The sequence below is a fragment of the Carcharodon carcharias genome, chromosome 4 (genome assembly GCF_017639515.1).
Source record: "Carcharodon carcharias isolate sCarCar2 chromosome 4, sCarCar2.pri, whole genome shotgun sequence".
In the NCBI taxonomy this organism is placed as follows: domain Eukaryota; kingdom Metazoa; phylum Chordata; class Chondrichthyes; order Lamniformes; family Lamnidae; genus Carcharodon; species Carcharodon carcharias.
In genome coordinates, this window is record NC_054470.1 from 38,170,267 (window position 1) to 38,190,387 (window position 20,121).

General features: G+C 44.9%; 1 protein-coding gene across 1 annotated transcript in view; it reads right to left on the bottom strand.

Moving 5' to 3' along the window:
• Positions 1-4,177: 4,177 nt before the first annotated feature.
• Positions 4,178-20,121, bottom strand: part of hsd17b3 (hydroxysteroid (17-beta) dehydrogenase 3) — a 61,741-nt gene continuing 45,797 nt past the window's right edge. The window contains exons 11-14 of the mRNA XM_041185278.1: positions 19,995-20,060; positions 11,186-11,332; positions 4,441-4,594; positions 4,178-4,224 (exon numbers count right to left, since the gene is read on the bottom strand). Of these exons, the coding sequence (XP_041041212.1) occupies positions 4,178-4,224; positions 4,441-4,594; positions 11,186-11,332; positions 19,995-20,060 (414 nt within the window). The remainder of the gene's footprint in view (positions 4,225-4,440; positions 4,595-11,185; positions 11,333-19,994; positions 20,061-20,121) is intronic.

Below are 20,121 nucleotides of genomic sequence, written 5' to 3' on the forward strand. Positions count from 1 at the left end.
GGGCCGTCCGAGGTTGGGCGACTATCAGGTTGGAAGCTGTGGGAGGGAGATCCCCAGAGGAGATGAGGTCAGTGACAGTCCTGGAAACAGTGGCTTGATGTTCAGTGGTGGGGTCATGGTCCAGGGAGAGGTAGGAGGAAGTGTCTGCGAGTTGATGCTCAGCCTCCGCGAGGTAGAGGTCAGTGCGCCAGACAACAACAGCACCACCCTTGTCAGCGGGTTTGATGACAATGTCAGGGTTGGACCTGAGAGAATGGAGTGCAGTAAGTTCAGAGAGAGACAGGTTAGAATGGGTGAGAGGAGCAGAGAAATTGAGACGACTAATGTCGCGCCGACAGTTCTCAATGAAAAGATCGAGAGAAGGTAAGAATCCAGAGGGAGGGGTCCAGGTGGAGGGAGAATATAGTACATATTTACATATTTACATATTTACATATTTAGTTGGTCAGCCATTTCTTTGTTCCCCATTATAATTTCCCCTGTTTCTGACTAAGGGATCTACATTTGTCTTCACCAATCTTTTTCTCTTCACATACCTATAGAAACTTTTACAGTCAGTTCTTATGTTCCCCGCAAGCTTACTCTCGTACTCTATTTTCCCCTTCTTAATCAATCCCTTGGTCCTCCTTTGCTGAATTCTAAACTGCTCCCAATCCTCAGGTCTGTTGTTTTTTCTGGCCAATTTGTATGCCTCTTACTTGGATCCAATACTATCTCTAATTTCCCTTGTTAGCCATGGTTTGGCCACCTTTCTTGTTTTACTTTTGCGCCAGGCAGGAATAAACAATTGCTGTAGTTCAGCCATGTGCTCTTTGAGGGTTTGCCATTGCCTATCCATCGTCATCCCTTTAAGCAACATAAGTACGCTTGTTAATGTTCATTTTTAGACAGACAAGAATACATTGGGCAGGATTTTATGTCCTGCGGGCGGGCACATGCCTGACCTGATCGGGCATAAAATAGAACGCGATGACATTGGATGAGCCAATGTCATTGCGCATTCGCGAGATATTTTAGTTAGAAGGCACGTGTGAGAGTTGGCAGTGCGCCCGCCAACAATTAAGAGGCCTATTAAGGCCATTAATCAATTAATTGAAAACTGTTCTTCGCTGCCTGTCTAACCTTATGGATGGCAGTCGGGCGAGTCGGCCAGGCGGCCTTTGGATTTTTTAGGAAACTTCATCCTTGAGCGAATTGAGGTTTCCAACATTAATATTTTTTAAAATAAAAATGTTTTGACATCATTTTTTATAACGGGCAGAATTTTTTGCTCGGCGGGCAGGCACACGCCCGACCCACTCGAGCGTGAAATAATGCGCGTTGACATCTGCCAAGCATGCCAATGTCAATGCACACTCTCGCGATCTTTCGCTCGGCAGGCGCATGAGGGAGACGGCGGTGTGGCCACCATTAATTAAGAGGCCAGTTAAGGCTCTTGACACACCAATTGTCTCCGAATTTACGTAACCTGTGCGAATTTTCAGCCGTTGCACGGGCAGAATGGGCAGGCAGGCAGGCCACAATTTGCAAAAGCTCATCTATGGGTGGGATACAAAGGATCAGCAGCATTGTCGAAGTTAGGGAGGAGTTTTGGAGATCGTGTGCTGATGGTTGCTTATGTGAATTGGACAGCTTCATCTCACTTCACAGCTGCATTCTGAGCATTTCTAGGCTTCATTTCGGGACTCACTGTTGTCTTCCAGGCCCCCAGAGGATTCAGACTGCATGTGTCCTTCCATAACCCTGGTGATGGGGATTGTGGTCTCTCCTTGTGGCACCTCTTCTGAGGAGGAAGAGAAGGGCAGAAGGGAGAGGAGGCCAGCTGTCCCAATGCAGCTTCCAGGGGAGGGACCTGTGGGAGGAGAGGCAGAGGCACAAGGGGGCAGGGCCAGCTGGCAGTCCAAGGCAGAAGGGCCACTATCCTGCTGCCAGGGTTTATAGGCAGCGATGCAGCTACCTCAATATGTCTGAGGTGCAATGTCGAAGGAGGCTCTGCCTCTCCAGGGACAGAACGACCTCCATTTGTCAGATGATTGGGCCTGAGATCAGCTCTGACTGTATGGGTAGACACCCCATGCCAGTGGCTCTGAAGGTCATAGTGGCCCTCAACTTCTATGCCTCTGGCTCTTTCCAGTGGTCAGTGGGGGATCTGTGTGGAGTCTCCCAATCAGCTGTCCATATTTGCGTCAAACTGGTGACAGATTCCCTATTCAGGCAGGTATTGGCTTTCATTCATTACTATATGGACGTGGCCAGCCAGGCAGAGCGAGCCAGAGGTTTCACAATGATTGCTGGCTTCCCCTGCATCCAGAGTGCCATCGACTGCACACATGTGGCCATCAAGGCGCCAGCGGGTGAGCAGAGTGCCTTCACCAACAGGAAGGGCTTCCACACCATGAACGTGCAGGTAGTGTGTGACCACAGGATGCAGGTTCTGCGAGTGTGTGCAAGGTATCCTGGCAGCTCCCTTGAAGCGTATATCCCGAGACACTCCCATGTGCCGAGGCTCTTCAGTTTCCAGCCCAACTGGATGGATGGCTGCTGTGTGACAAGGGGTATCCCCTCAAAAAGTGGCTCATGATGCCTCTCCACCATCCAGGAACAGAGGGCAAGCAGCCTTACCTCCACAAGGGTGGTGGTAGAGAGAACCATCGGTCTTCTCAAGATGCGCTTCTGATGCCTAGTCAGTTAAGGGGGCGCAGTCCAATACCCACCCCCCAGTGGGTGTCACTGATAGTGATTGCATGCTGCGCTCTCCACAATCTGGCTCTGGCAAGGGGGGACACAGTGGAGGAAGAAGATGCAGCTGCACAGGCAGCAGATGATCAGTCCAGGAGTGAGTCCGAGGACGAGCACGGTGAGGAGAACGCTGAGGGCACAGACGCTGATCTGGGTAACCTCCAGGGAGGCAGGGACACCCAGGACGCTTTGATCCAACACTCCTTCACCTAGCCCACCAAATAAGAACCATCACCACATGCCAGGGCTGCAGGCTCCATACTCAATCCCAGAGAGGACCAGTTCCTTGGCCACCAACATACACTCTGTGCCTGTGCAATAAAGTTTCAGGAGATATGCGTCCATCATTACATAATGGCTTATCCTGCACCTACAGGACAAATGAAGCCTACAGAGGCCAATGGCACAAAATAAAATCTCATGTAATTGCACATGTGAAATATACACGAAATAAACATTAACTGGTGTTGTTTATCACACCATTAAAAACATGAAAACAAAATGGGGGAACAAAATATCACCTGTGATAAGGCCGTCTTGTGATTAAGGTGTACATTTCCATTTGCGGGTGCTACGTCTAGGTGTTCCTCCCTCATTGCCACCGGCATTGGAAACAGCCTGCTGATTCTGCTGTCTTGTTGGCCTTGATGACCTTGGCAGTTGTCCTCTGGCCTGTGGAGCTTGTGAACGCCCCACGTGGGAGGGAGTGGCCAGTGCCATAGCTGGCATCTCCCCAGTCACCGCAGCCTCATCAGATGCCACGGTCACTGGCAGAGGGGTGGCGGAGCTGCTGCTGTCACCCTGAGAGGAACCCGCAGAGACAACAGGCAGCTCGTGCACCAACATGAGGTCACTTTGGACCTCCCTGCTCACCACTGATGGACGGGCACCTAGCTGGGATAGTGGGTGCCCAATCCATCTCCCACACAGACAATGACCAGCTGAGGTCATTGCCGGTGTGAGGGCTTGCAGATCCAACCCCTGATTGAGTCTCTGGAGGAGCCTCTACATGACAGTCACACTCTCTCCATGGATGAGGCATTGCGCTTGGCCATGAGGGTCAACGCAGTGGTCATGCTCTGGAGGGACTCCTCCCAAACGGACACCATGGCACGCATTCCCTCATGTATCTCCACCAGATCCTCCTGCACACCCTGCTGGACTTCCAGCATCTGCTGCCTAACAGACAACTCCAGAGACCCATCATCAGCCATCAACAGAACATGTTCCTGTTCCCCAGCATTCCTCCGACTTCTGGCGCCCTGGGCACTCTCTGCCTCTGTCTGCACTGCAAACGAGTGTGAAGTGCTCTCACCAATGTGCACCAAGATACTAAACAGCAATGTTTTGCCCACTGAGGTTCTGGTATCTGTGCTGGTGCCTACTTGACAGAGAGGGTGTGACTCAGGTGCGTGCTGAGTATGATGGTCTTCTGAGGTCAGGGTGGGCATTCAGGGTCCTCATTGTGACCACCTGCTGGTGAACCTAAAAGGGAGAAGAAGGACATATCATTAGTTTAAGTCATGACACTATCATGGTGCATGCCAGGCATCCTGGTGAGACAACAGAAATCTGCATCATGGTGCCCTCATCTTTCGATTATCAACAGAGACTCCGGTTTTGAGGCTCACATCAATGTAGAGACTACACTAGAATGGATGCAATAATCAACATTCCCACCTCAGTGCACTGCACTCTTACCTTCTCCTGACACCCCAACATCTCTGTGGCCAGTTGTCCTAGGTGCATGCCACCTCTCGAGCGCTAGGGGCTCCTGCTCATAGTGCATTAGAATGAGATGTGGGGGTCCCGCACCAGTCCGTGACCTCTCATTGTTGTTATGGGATGTCTTCTCCTGAAAGGAAAGAGCAGCATTGATTAGTCCGCTCTCTACCTGCTGCGCCATTGCAACCCCAGCTGAGGAGCACCTGGCAGGGATCAGCCAATTCGAGGCCCTGGAACCGCAAGGCACTCAGCCCGTGCAGCCAGGGCTCACCTCATTGGCCAGATACTGCCTCATTGACAGTTGCCACTCACACTCTAACACCCATGAGGTCCGCGGGGGAATGGCCAGTCCTTAGCTGTTCTGCACACTGACCCATGCCAACACAGTACTCACCCTTCCCAATCACAGCAGCTCGTAGAAGCGCCTCAGGCACTGCACCCATGCGCGCCTCACCAGGTCGTGGCTCCTGACCCTGGATGCCGCCTCCTCTGAGGCCTTTTTGGTGAGGTGGGGAGGGCCTCCTCCTCCCGTCTCTGGGGGAAAGGGTTTCCCTCCTGGCTATCACTTCCTCCGGGAGGGCTGCGAGGCACTCATCAGAGAAACGACTGCACTGACTGCGGCACTGACCTGCCCTCCTGCCTGCCGTGCCCAACCGCACTGGAATCCATCGAGGGCTCAGCGTCCTTCCAGGGGCTGCCCGGGCTGCTTTTGAATCGGCCGCCAGGTCACCCTTAGACCTGGCAGACATTAAGACCCTACCCCGCCGACCCCTTCTCAGAGCTTCCCCAGCCGCCTTTCAAGCTGGGTGAGCCTTAATTGGTGCGCCAACATGAAATTGCAGTCCATTCACAATCGTGGGTGGCAGTCACCTTCCCGACCACCCCTGCTGAGCCCGCCCACCCACCGAGAGTAAAATTCTGCCCCATGTTTCTGTTCATGTGAGTGTGTACATTTTCTTCCGATTTTCCAATCCTTTATTTTTGTTTTTAAAATACTTCAGCTCCCTGAGGCAGCTCTCTACCTTCAGGGAGCTTTCAGTGCGCGCTCCCCCGCACATGCGCAGTCTTTCGCATTCACACTCCTCCCGCCGCACCCCCCCCCCAACCCCGGCCAGCCAGCGTGAAAATGCTCCTGGGCCCACCCTCCACGCCCGTCCCCCGGCCCACCCTCCGCACCCGCCCTCCGCGCCCACCCAACAACCCAAAAGTCCTGCCCATTGAAATAAAGGCAAAATACTGCAGATGCTGGAGATCTGATATAAAACAGAACGTGCTGGGACAACTCAGCAGAGCTGGCAGCATCTGTGAAGAGAGAAAGAGTTAATGTTTCGAGTCCAATATGACTTCTTCGGAACTGAAGAGAGGCAAGAATGTGATGGGCTTTATGTTGTTGGAAAAGTGGGGAAGGTCAGAGGGATCAAAAGAGAAGGTCAGGGATAGGTTAGAGGGTGGGAGAGATTAAATTATAAAGATGTCATGGAATAAAGGACAAAAAGAGTGGGAATGGCAGTACCAAAGGAACAAAGCAATAGTTCAAAGCAGGTTTTAATAGCAGAATAAAGATCAATGCTGTCTGGAAACAAAACATGGGAACAGGATACAGACTAGCACAAAGGGAAAAATACAAAATGGAAGACATATATATTATATGAAAAGATATTCAATATTGTGAGCAAATTTAAAATTGGAATACAGTAGTATAAGCAATGTGAACTAGATTAAAAACAATGAATTAGATAAAGATAATGCTCCACTCAGGGTTGATTGTTGCTCCAACTTCAGGAAGGACTCTGCTGGTGGTCCATGATTTTATCCAGAAACGCATCAGAGTAACTAATCCAATGTGGGATTTTGTCAAAAATATTGCCCTAAAGTGAAGAAACCCTGATTAACAAGGTGTATTGAGTGTATTTTATTGTTACACTGAAGCAGTCTGGGAAGAGTGTCCTCTGCAGTCACTGAAAAAGCACAAAGAGTGACACCACAGGAAAACCGTAAGTTCATTGGCTGATAAGTAACTGCTAGTTTGAACTACCTCTTCTAAATTGATTTCAGATTAAATGTGACTACTGGGGCCCAGGATCGGAGGCCTAACACTTCAGCTTCATTTCAGCAGAGAGGGCGAGTTCCAGTTGATTTTAAAAAGTGTATTTGGAATCTCTATTCTAACTTGCTTTCAGATTAAAGGTAACTAGAAGAAATAATTTACAGATTGATAAACTAAAGACCAGCAGGAAATTTAAAAACAAATTGAAAAACTAATTAAATAAAATAGAGATGCAGGGCTTGGCGATGTGTTGTAGCTGCATGATGTGGGAGCTGGTGAACTCCATTGTGGTTCCTAGTAAATCTGTAGCAAATGTTGGTTGCTCAAGGAACTCTGGCTCGGGGTTGATGAGCTGAAGTGTGAGCTTCGGACATTGCGACACATCAGGGAAGGGGGGTGTTACCTGGACGCTGTGTTTCAGGAGACAGTCACACCCCTTAGATTAACTACCTTAAATTCAGCCAGTGGTCAAGGGTAGGAGGGTGTGACTATGAGTGAGGCAGGTAGAGGGATCCAGAAAGTAGCACTGCAGGAGAAAACTGACCATAGCAGCGTGGTACAGGGAGCCATTCAAGTGGGAGGAGAAAAAAGAAATGTAGTTGTAATTGGGGATGGTATAGTTTGGGGAATAGATACTGTTCTCTGTAGCCAGGATAAAGAGTCCCGAAGGTTGTGTTGCCAACCTGGTGCCAGGGTTAAGAAATATCTCATCTGGGCTGCAGAGGAACTTGGAGTGGGAGGGGAATGATCCAGTTGTCGTGGTCCACGTAAGTACCAACGATATAGGTAGCATGAGGAAAGAGGTTTATCTGAGGGAATACGAGCAGCTAGGGGCTAAATTAAAAAGCAGAACCAAAAAGGTAATAATCTCCGGATTACTATCTGAACCATGAGCTAATTGGCACAGGGTCAATAAAATGAAACAGGTAAACGCATGGCTCAAAGATTGATGTGGGAGAAATGGGTTTGAATTCATGGGACATTGGCACCAGTACTGGGGAAAGATGGAGCTATTCCGTTCGGACAGGCTCCGCTTGAATCATGCTGGGACCAGTATCCTGGCGAATCGCATAACTAGGGTCATAGATAGGGCTTGAAACTAAATAGTGGGGGGTAGGGTTCCGTTGCATGGAAATATAAAACATCAAAGTTTAAGGAGAGGGTAAGAGTACAGGTTAGTGACGAGGCTGATTGTTACCAAAAAGTGAAAGGAAGGGACAGAGTGTGTGAATGCCATATTGCACCAAAGAATCATATAAGAGTAGGGAAAATTGACAATAGGGCAAACTTAAAGGTTTTGTATCTGAATGCATGTAGCATTCGGAATAAAACTAATGAGTTAACAGCGCAAATAGAGATAAATAGGTATGATTTGGTGGTGATTACTGAGACATGGTTACAGGGAGAACAGGTTTGGGACTTGAATATCTAAGGGTACTCAGTGTTTCAGAAGGATAGGCAGGAAGGAAAAGGAGGTGGTGTAGCTTTGTTAGTAAAGGAAGAGATCAGTGCTATAGTGAGGAATGATATAGGCACTGGAGAGCAAGAGGTAGAGTCAGCCTGGGTAGAAATGAGAAATAGCAAGGGAAAGAAGTCCCTGGTGGGAGTAATCTATAAATCCCCAAACAGTAGTTCAGCAGTAGGGCACAATATAAACCAGGAAATACTGGGAGCATGTCAGAAAGGCACAGCAATAATCATTGCTGGTTTTAATATGCATATAGACTGGACTAATGAAATTGGCAAGGGTAGCCTTGAAGGAGAGTTCATAGAGTGTATTAGAGATTGTTTCTTGGAGAATATGTTGTGGAACCAACCAGGGAGCAGGCTATTCTGGATTTGGTTTTGTGTAATGAGATAGGATTAATTAATGATCTCATAGTAAAGGATCCTCTAGGGAAGAGTGATCAAAGCATGCTAGAATTTCAAGTTCAGTTTGAGATCAAGAAGCTTGAGTCCCACACTAGTGTTCTGGAGTTAAACAAGGGTAACTACATGGGCATGAGGGCAGATTTTGTCTTAGTGGACTGGGCAGGAAGACTACAAGGTAGGACAGCTGATGAACAGTGGCAGATATTTAAGGAGATATTCAATTCCTCCCAAGTAAAATATATCCCAATGAGGAAGAAAGATGGTAAGAGGGGGAAAAAGCATCCATGGCTAAGCAAGGAAGTTAAAGATAACATAAAGGCAAAAACTAAGGCATTCCAAATTGCAGTGGCAGGCTGGAGCATTGGGGAACTTTTAAAGATCAACAAAGGGTTACTAAAAAAAAATAAAAAGAGCAAAGGTAAATTATGAAAGAAAACTACAGCAAAATGTAAAACTGAAAGCAAAAGCTTCCACAAGTATATAAAAGGAAAGAGAGTAGCTAAAGTTGGTCCCTTGGAGGATGAGACTGGGGTGTTAATAGTGGGGAACACAGAAATGGCAGAGACACTTAATCAATATTTTGCCTCAGTTTTCACGGTGGAGGACACTAGTACCACCCCAATAGTAACAGGTAGTGCAGAGGATATAGAGAAGGAGGAACTTAGAACAATCACCATCACTAGAGAACAAGTACTGAGCAAACTATTGGGATTAAAGGGTGACAAGTCCTCAGGGCCTGATGGTCTACATCCCAGGCTCTTAAAGCAAATGGCAGCGGAGATAGTAGATGCCTTGGCTATAGTATTCCAAAATTCCCTGGATTCTGGAAAGGTTCCAATGGATTGGAAAAATGCTAATATAACACCCTTATTCAAAAAGTGGGGGGGAGACAGAAAGTAGGAAACTATAGGCCAGTTAGTTTAACATCTGTTGTTGGGAAATTGTTGGAATCCATTATTAAGGAAGCAGTGATGGAGCATTTGGAAAGTCAAATGCAATCCATCAGAGTCAGCATGGTTTTATGAAGAGTAAATCATGTTTGACTAATTTGCTAGAGTTCTTTGAAGATGTGACAAGCAAAGTGGATAATGGGGATCCTGGAGATGTAGTATATCTGGACTTCCAGAAGGCCTTTGATAAGGTGTTGCACAAAAGATTAATACGCAAGATAAGATCACATGGAGTTAGGGGTAATATATTAGCTTGGATAGAGGATTGGCTAACCAACAGAAAGCAGAGAGTCGGGATAAATGGGTCTTTTTCTGGATGGCAAGCACAGGGTTTGGTCCTTGAGCCCCAACTATTTACAATCTATATTAATGACTTGGATTCAGGGATAGAAGGTATTATAGCTAAATTTGCAGATGACACCAAAATAGGTGGGAAAGTAAGTTGCAATGAAGAAATAAGAAATTTACAAATGGATATGGAAGGTTAGGTGAATGGGCCAAAATTTGGCAGATGGAGTTTAACATGAATAAGTGTGAGGTTATCCATTTTGGTCGGAAGAATAAAAAGGCAACTTATTTAAATGGAAACTTCAGAATGCTTCAGTGCAGAGGGATCTGGGTGTCCTCATGCATGAATCACTGAAAGTTAGTATGCAGGTACAGCAGGTAATAAGGAAGGCAAATGGAATTTTGGCATTTATTGCTAAAGGAATAGAGTATAAAAATAGGGAAGTGTTGTTGCAACTGTACAAGGCATTGGTGAGACCACACCTGGAGTACTGTGCACAGTTTTGGTCCCTTTACTTGAGGAAGGATGAGCTGCACTGGAGGCAGTTCAGTGGAGGTTTACTAGATTAATTCCAGAGATGCGGGGCTTGTCTTATGAGGAGAGATTGAGCAGTTTAGGCCTATACTCGTTAGAGTTTAAAAAGATGAGAGGAGGTCTAATTGACATATTTAAGATGCTAAAGGTGATAGACAAAATAGACATGGAGCAGATGTTTCCCCTTGTGGTGCATCCTAGAACGAGAGGCCATAGTTTTAGGCTAAGGGGTGGTAGATTTAAATCAGAGATGAGGAGGAATTACTTTTCTCAAAGGGTCGTGAATCTGTGGAATTCACTATTTCAGAGTGAATTGGATGCCGGGATGCTGAATAAATTTAAGGAGGAGATAGACAGATTATTAATCAGTAATAGGTTGAAAGGTTATGGGGAGAGGACGGGAAATTGGAGTTGAGGCCGAAATGAGATCAGCCATGATCGTAATCAATGGCAGGGCTGACTCGAGGGGCTGAATTGCCTACACCTGCTCCTAGTTCTTATGTTCTTATGAAATGTTGGACAAGCTGGGCTTGTTTCCACTGGAGTTTAGAAGAGTGAGGGGTGACTTGATTGAAGTATACAAGATCCTGAATAATCCTGACAAGATGGATATCAAAAGGATGTTTCCTCTTGTGGGTGAGTCCAGAACTAGGAGACACTGTTTAAAATTAGGGGTTGCCCTTGTAGGATAGAGATGAGGAGAATTTTTTTTTCTCAAAGGGTTGTGTGACTTTGGAACTCTGCAACAGAAGGTGGTGGAGGCAGGGTCATTGAATATTTTTAAGGCAGAGGTAATGGATTCTTGTTAGCAAATTGGAATCAAAGGTTAAATCAAAGGTTATTGGGAGTAGATGAGAATGTGGAATTCAAAACACAAATTGATCAGCCATGATCTTATGGAATGGCAGAGCAGGCTCGAGGGGCCAAATGGCCTACTTCTGCTTGTATTTCATATGTTTGTATGCTCATGTGATTACAGTTAACATTCTATCACTATCGCCAAGATGCATTTTCACTGCAAATAATTACCAATATCTCATGTGGCAGACAGCCATTGCATCGCTCTCCAAGTAAAACACAATCCAGTGAGCTTCTCACATAGTCTTCTGCTGACCTTGCAAATATCCCAGGCTTAACACGTGACATTTGGGAAGCAACGGCATAGGGCATTAAACACTGTAAGTAAGCAAAAAAAAAGCTATTTCCATGCAGAGTGCTGCTAAAAATAATGGAAAAGGTTTTGGTCCAAAATCATGTAAATTTGCATAAAACTGAAAACACTGGGGAGGGAGGGGTTCAAACTGGTTCACATAAAAAAACAGGCATGTAGGGAAAAATCCTTGCACCTGAATGGATAGGCCCAAGGCACACCCAATATTGGTCTTCCAATAGCTGAACGACCTCTGAAGACAGCTCACTAGCCTTGAAGAGCAGGCTATTGTATTGTTGCCAGCAGACCTCACTTATGTCCTTATGGGGGAACCAGAAGGGACCCAGGAGACCACGAGAAACTGGGAGGTGAGGACAGTGATGGCAAATGGGGAGGCTGGCAACGGGAAGTGAGCAGGCCTGGTTTGGAAGGGGGAGCAAGAGTGGTTGCTGACATTGGCCAACTCTTTTATTGGTAGAACCACTTCTGCTCCTCCCGGCTCTATTTTCAGGCAAATATTTGTTAACAAACTAATGTTTTTGCTGGTGACCTTAAGAGGTCCTTGTAGGCTGTCGATAGACCTGGTTTGAATGAATGCAGTTGGCGCGAGCACTGTCTGCCTCAAGGAGAACTGATCATGCTGGCTGGCCTACCCATGACTTGCCAGTGCTGTTGCTTGTATCCTTTCCTTTAGCCAGTACCCAATATGGTGCAAGTGGCCAACAAAATATTCCAGTGCAACAACCCTGCCCAGGATTCACATACACTGGTGGGGTCAGTAGATGAGGTCAGCAGTATCTCCTCCTCACAACTGCTGGAGGACCAAGGATTCTTTAAAAATACCTATCACATGGGAGGAGGGATGCTGGCAAGAACAAGTATAGTCTTGAGGCCAACAGGAATAGAAAGCAGAAGAAAATTGGATTGGAGTGAGTGCTGCCATGGCGAAGATGAGAAGAGGAAGGTGGAGCAGGTTGGGGACGGTCTGGGGAAAGTTGAGCCAAACTTGAGCCATGGAGGAAAGACAAAAAAGCAGCGTAGGGCAGGCTTAGAAGCTGGGATGAAGAGAAGGGAAAAGTAAAACAGGGTTAGAGCCTCTGTAGGAGAGAGCAGAAGTTAGAGAGACAGGGTAGTGGAAAAAGAAGTGTAGAGTATTACAAGAGGCTACAGGCAAGTCAGAGGCCTGGAGAGGAGGGAATAGAATAATATTGGAGGACACAGTAAGGGAGGTACAGCAGGTTTTATTGTAAGTGTGGACCTAGAAATTACTCCCTTGCTTCCCTATGTGTAAGTGTGGGCATAGAAATTTATAAAAGATTGTCCATAAAATGTGTCCATAAAAAATATTTTAATGTATCACTAGTTTCTGTACTGTTATGTTGTACACAGGAAATCAGATTATATTTTGTTTCATAAGGACCGGAAGCTTAGATAAAACACAATACAACGTATAGCCCTAATTTTAACTTGGGACATGAGCTGAAGGGCAGCAAGACTCATAACAACCCAAACCATTTCAACTTATAATTCAAAATACAACAGATGCTGGAAATCTGAAATAAAAACAGAAAACTATGGAAATACTTTGTTACTGATTAACTTTTCTCCCGCTTGCATTGAAAACTGGGTGGCCTGCCCACAAGACTCCCAAGGCCTGCTTAAAATTGAGATGCACCACTGAAAAGAGAGGCTGCATCCTTTGCTCGGATTTTACATTGGACAATTCTTGAACACATTTTTCTTGCAGAGATAAGATGAAAGGCTACCCCCTTCTTCTAATTCCTTCCTAGAGGTCCAAGTGGGAAAGCAAGGGCAAAGAGGGAGTAACTGTTCCCCTGAAGCCGCAAGAGCACTCCAAGCTCATAGTGAAACTGGCCCAGTTAAAGGTGGCTGGAAGGGTCAGTGAAAGAGCTTCAATATCCTCACAGGAGCATCAAGGATGAGTAGAGCTCTTTAGGTTAACCCACTCTCCACCACTCCCAACAATTCTCTCCCCTCTAGTATATCCTTCAACATACAATCACAAGGACACACTGCAACGTCTTGTTCTCATTCTAAGCACATTACCTCTTCCCTTCCATTCTTCACACCAGACACTAACACTATTCACTTCTCACATACCGGACTGCACAACAACTAACTCCTCCTACCACTCCTCATACTGTATTCACTTCCCTTTACATTCTCACCCATGCCCATCCTCACTCTATCTTGATACTCCTAAATGTCACATTAGATGCATTATATGCACAAGGCCCACACACTTCCACTCAACTTTACAGCAGCCACTCACTAACAACCACCAGCCCCTCACCATCCCTTTCTACAGAGCAGGACCATACACAAATTGGAGAGGAGTAAGACGGGGGGAAATGAGTCACCAGGATCATTGCCACAGGATCGATGGCTGAATTAGAGTGAACAACATCAGGAAAGGGTGAGGCTGGTGCTTTATCTCAGTAGCATGTTTGTATATTACTTATGACTCTTCATCCACTTCAGCAAATATGAAGCAGGCATCACATCAACAAATTCTATTCCAAATATATAAAATATCAAGACTACCACTTGCCAATGAACATTATTTATCAGCCATTCTAATTCTTGTCCTTTTCTCTTTCTTGTACATCCTACTTGGCAGCAAGAGACCCCAGCTAGACAAGATACCCCAAAAGACAGCAAGCAATCTTATGGCTGCGGCATCACTCATTCCATCCCTCCCAGGCACCAGCTCACACATTGGTACTCTGCATGAGGTAGTGAGCCAAATGTGTCAATCTGTGGTGAGATATCAGTCAGTGAATAGCAGCAGGTACTGGTGGTAGAAGACAGGAGAGAGCTCAATAGAGGGCAATGTCCTCTCCCAACTCTATTGAGGACCAAGTTCAGGACCTCATGAGCCCAGCTATGACATGCAAATTGCTGGCCTCACACAGCAGCTACACATGATATACTGGAAAGCCTGTCAAGGGGTTTTGAAACTGTAGCTGAGAGCGTGCAGAAGTCTGTTTCCACCCTCTATGGTGTCATCTTTCTCTGCATTCTGTCATCTACCGTGGAGACTGTTGTCAATTCCAGCGAGGCTGCAGCCAGGCAATTAAATCACTTCAAAAACTATAACATTGATTTGAGCTACATTCTGACTTTTCTCCAGTGAAAATGCCCTTAACAAACTGTTTCTACATCCTAACCCTTAGCAATCCAAGGGAAAAGCCCAGGAGACTGTAAAGAAACAATTTTTTTTAATTAAAAACCACAAACTTTGAAACTTTTATTTGACAGCAATGTTGATACAATGTAGATTGAAAAAGAACACAGGAGAACTTCTGAACAGAGACTCCCAGACGAGGCTACAACTGTTTCTGGATACCTAGAGATGAATTTTAACTCCTCACAAGGGTGCAATTAAAAATGTAAAATCTGAAATATAACACTAACCAAGCTCCAACAGGGTGACTTCTGGATTTACCTCAGGCAAGTTGGGTGACTAACCTGCTTGAGGCCCCCCCACCCGTCATCTGAAGACCCCAACCATTTCCTCCTGCTTTCATCCCCCCAGCCTCTCCCTCCCTCTCCCCTTTCCTTGGCCTCTTCCACTATCCCTCTCTCCTCTCCCTGGCCTCTCCTCCCTCCCTCTCTCTTCTCCAAGACCTCTTCCTCCCTCCCTCCCTCCAGCCTTTCCTCCCTCCCTGTTTGGGTTTTGAAATGCAATTATTACTAAATGTCCTACTTGGCTTGCCTGTGTTATGTGACCTCTGCAATGAGGGAAGGATTGGAGGCAGCCACAATACAGCCAGTTCAATAAAGACATTACACTAGAAACACTGTAGTCTTTGAACTCGTAATACTCCCTCCCTCCTCTTCCCAGGTATGTGCTGCAGATCTTTCTTCCCACTCAAATGCCAACCAACCTCACATTCAAAACAAAAATTCAAATGAGATCTTGTTGTTAATTTCATTAGGACTATTACCTTTGTTACCTATATTTCCAGACTTCCCAGCCTTAATAAACCCTTGGTAAATACTCTGGCCTCACCTTTGGTCCTGGAGGCCTGGGCCATGTGGTTAGGGTGACCAGACACCTCAGTTCTGACAGGACAGTCCAGGTTTTTCACACTGAGTGTCCGGTATCCTGACAATTTTCTCCAAAATGCACAAATTTCAGGATTTTCAGCTCCGCTTGGTGCCTTTTCCCCACCCCTCAGGTTCTATTTACTTACACGTGGTTTGCCTTTCAGTGCCCTTATTGGCCATTATGTCAGAATGCTCAGATTGGCCAATCAGAGATTCCATGGAGGAGGCCAGTGGGGAGGCCGGTGGGAGTGAACGGGAGCCAGTGGGGCAGTTGGGGGGAAGCAGGAGGCCAGTGGGGGGAGACCGAGCGGTCAGCGGGAGTGAGGGTGGAGGCCAGCAGGCAGAGTGCAGGCAGCCAGTGGGGGGAGAGCGAGTTCTTCTCAGCTCCGCTAGGCCCCTTAAGTGAGTGAGCAAAGCTATTCATCAAATTTAGCAGCAGTAATCTTCCTTTAAGAGTCCGAGTGAAGCAGATAAGATTGTAGCCCCTCATGCACCCATTTCACATAAGTGAGTTCAATGTTGTGGCAGAGGCCACCCAAAATATATGAAATCCTGAAGTGCGTGATTTTCCATACCTCCAAAAGACTTCATCCTCAAAATATAGGGCAGCTTTGTATCTGATGCATAGACCTTCAAGCTTAATTTTACAAGTGCACTGTGCTACAACAACACCCTGCGCTGGGAGTGAAGTCTCCCAAAATTGACCATGTAGCCACTACTACATGGTAAAATATTCTGTTTTTTTAGTAACCTCCTGAGAAAGGTTCTTTTAGTCTTGTTCTAGTCACATTTTTGAGTCTCTACTCCCTTGATACTAATTTGCCAAGCAGAGAAAACAATGTCAGAATGATGGGAAAAAAAAATCAATTCAATTCTCCCATTAGTTAAAAAAACACCCCAAGCTTTTTCAGCCTTTCTTCATCTTAACTAGAACCCTTCATGCCTGGTATAATTCCAGTGACCTTTCACTGTATCTTTACCTCTCAATATCTATGAATCCACCCTTAAGAATCTTACCATTTAGCATACACTTCTTGGCAGCAGAATGTAATGAACATATCTTTTTATTTCTGTTGGATTGTTGTAAAGAACATATCTTTTTATTTTCTGTTGGGCTGTGGTAGAATTACAATGGCTGCAGGTTGAAAGACATATCCACTGGGATAAAATGAGAGATATATACAGTGTTGCAGTCCTGGAATAGAGTGTGCCACGAAAGACAGGATGGTGCCGGAAAGGAGTCCTGGATCAAGGGAGCCGCCTGGCAACAGCATTTTAATAAGCTGACCATACAACATGAGATCCTCCAATTTAAATAAAGTCTTTGCCCTCCAAGCACTGTGCATGCACATGGGAGCACAGATACAAAAAAAATTAAAGGGATGCAGCCACTTAAGGTAGAAATGGCCAAATTGAGGAATGGGATATTTTTTTAAAAATCTAACACCTTTCAATTTAAATAAAATGTTTATAACCTTTCCAAAACTCCCACAATAAGTCATGCCAAAAGTAATCCAATTTCATGGCACAAGGTCTCCAGTCTGGAGTAGTGCATCTGGCACCCTGCTTGATGTGGACATGTTTCTGTATAAGATGAATGTGAGCAGGCACTCTCCTACTCCTCACAGATCCACGCTCGGGTAAGTAATTTAGGTGATGGCCTCCTGCAGTCCCTTTAAGGATCATACGTTAGGGCATATGCAAACCCTGTTTTCTGTTCAGGGCAAACTAACAATGCAAAAGAAATGTCAAACAGTTGTTTGGCCCTTTATTTGCAAATGGGAATGGTCTAACACCTTCCTCAGGGTTTAGGCACCTCATTTTCTACCATTATAAATATGACAAACAGCACACTTCTGGTGCAGAATGTGCACACACATTTCATCTGACACATTAACAGCTTTGACGCCCATAAAGCAGATGTACAAGATGAGCTTCCAACCACATTTTTGTGCCATCACTAAAGCAGCCTCTGCAACATCATCTGACTCTGCCCTTGCATCAGCTCATCTATTGCTGAAATCCTCATTCATGCCTTTGTTACCTCTAGACTTGACTATTGCAATGTACTCCTGGCCAGTCTCCCATGTTCCACACTTCATAAACTTGAGGTTATCCGAAACTCTGCCACCAGTGTCCAAACTTGCACCAATTCCAGCTCACCTATCTCCCTTGTGCTTATTGATCCATGTTGGTTCTGGGTTAAGCAATGCTTCAATTTCAAAATTTTCATCCTTGTTTTCAAATGCCTCCTTACCCTCTCCCCTCTCTACTTCCATAATGTCCTCCAGCCGTACAACCTTGTAAGATAGCTGTGTTCCACCAATTTTGGTCTCTTGAGCACCCCAAATTAAAACTGCTCCACACTGATGGCCATGCCTTCAGATGCCAAGGCCCTAAGCTCTGGAATTTTCTCCTTAAGTCTCTCTTTCCTCATTTAAAACGCTCATTAAAACCTATCTCATGAACCAAGCTTTCCGTCATATGTCATAATGTCTCCTTATGTGGCTTGGTGTCAAATTTTGTTTGATAATGCTCTTATGAAGGGCCTTGGAATATGTTACTATGTTACAGGTGTAAATATAATTTCTTGCTGTACCTCATCTATTCCTAGATTGCAAAGTCCAAAATGAATAACTTCACGAAATAACTTCATGATGGAATTCTAAAGCATGAAGTAGAAACACTTCAGCAAACACTCAAGTACTTCTGGTACAATTCTCATGGAAGTCAGAATTAGAAGCAATACAATGAGATTTGAATGCAATTAGTGGCATGTGGATTATGTCGCAGAATTATGGATAAAATAGACAGAGAACAGACTTTTTTCTGTGCTGACAGGTTTCTGCATGAAACAAAAATTGCTGCATAGAATTTTGAAATGAAAAAATGCTCAAAAATAACAGCAAAATCTTAGACAAAATATGACTTGAAATGAATAATAATGCTGCATCATTCTTGATCTTTTTCCCAATATTATCTTTCCCCAGCTCTCAAAGCACCAACATAATAAATAATCGTGGACTTTATCCTTGAATATTTGACAACTCCAACCCAATGAGTCAGCCCTTACAGTACAGACTTTGGAAAATACATCATGTGGAGTTGTGCCAATTGTACAGAATACCAGTCATATCATATTGAACTTGATCAATTTAGCAGGACCTTAGCTGACACACTGGGAGTTTTTGAAGCTATGCTCATAAGGATATCTACACAATATTGTTCCACATTGTACCACATTGTATACTCAGGCCTGTATGATTATTAGGCAACATTCCTACTGCAATAGAACACCACTGATCTACATAAACAGTAAAACCTGTCATTGGCAATGAAATAATACCAGCACCCCAGATGCGCTTTAGAAAAAAGTGTGCAGTAAAGCTGTCTTTTAACATAAAAAGCTACAACTAGACAATTCATGCCCAAAGTATCCATGCTGTAAGTACTTAAGTATTTATTAACTACTACATAGCTACAGTAAAGGTCCAAGCTAAGAGCTGTCTCCATGCTTGCTTCTACACATGGCTCTGGCCAATACTACACTGACGTCTAGGTGTGGGTCATGTGTTCTCTTACATCACCCAGCCCCACATTAACCCTTTATGTACCAGACCCTTATACTACATATTTAGGTTGTAAGTATGAGTGGAGCAAAAATACTATTGAGAAACCTAAAGGGTGAATTTCCTCGGGGGCTCCCCAATTGTTTGCTTTAACTTCAGCAGAAGAACCACATGAACCAGTATGGTGTCAGGAATCCAGTCATGGGGAAAAGTTCCAAAAAGTGGGCATTTGTCTTTGGAAATGAACAGACTTTGAAGTGATTTCCTTAAAAATTTCAAGATTAGAAAGGAATTGGTAAAAGTGACCCAGGCAAATTCTTCTTTTTCATAAATGATTCAAATACCAAGAGATCGCAGTTAAAAATTAGGAAGCTAGGAATAAGAAGTGAGAAAGCACATTTTCTCTCAAAGGGTAAGAGTTTTGGACTAAGTTGCAAGAAAAGCTGTTGAAAATCCACTTTCAATGGTTCAAGAGAAAATTAGATGCATTTCCAGAGAAAAGGATTGAAGAAAAGTAGGCAAGAAGGGTTTAGCCATGAAAAAGAGACAAGGTTGTTAGGCCTTAAAAGTTCTTGTGCTCTAATTCACCATGTGAGGAGATAAGGTACGGTAAGGTGACTAGGTAAGGTAAGGTAATTAGCCATAGTCCACGAGGAAGCATTGGCATCTCTCTGTGTTACAGAGAGACAAATGGTTATACAGTTTGAGGGGCACCATTCTGCACCAGGCAAGACAAGCAGACAATCTTCCATGAACTACCACAGCAGGTACTGAGAGTGAACCAACCATTGACAACATTCTGCACCACCCTCTATCTGGCCAATTGAGCTAGCCAACCCCCACACATAGCTAGTTTATTAATGCAATGTGAACTGAACATTAAATTTGGCTATATTCAATATTCTTAAAAATTATTCAAAATTTAAAAAGGTTACTAGTAAATTTATCTAAAATAATGTACTGTAGAAATGCAGCGTAAGTAGACAGCACAAGTTCCAGGTTTTTCCATTGAGCACAAGATCTTCACAAGATAATCCACCTTTACCTGTATGATAATTCCCTTTGAACCATATTCAGCTTGACAGCCTCTGGAGAATCTTTCCATAAAGACCTAGCAAATAATTTAATGAGAAAAAAAGAGATTATGCATTTTAAAATCAGAAACAACAAGC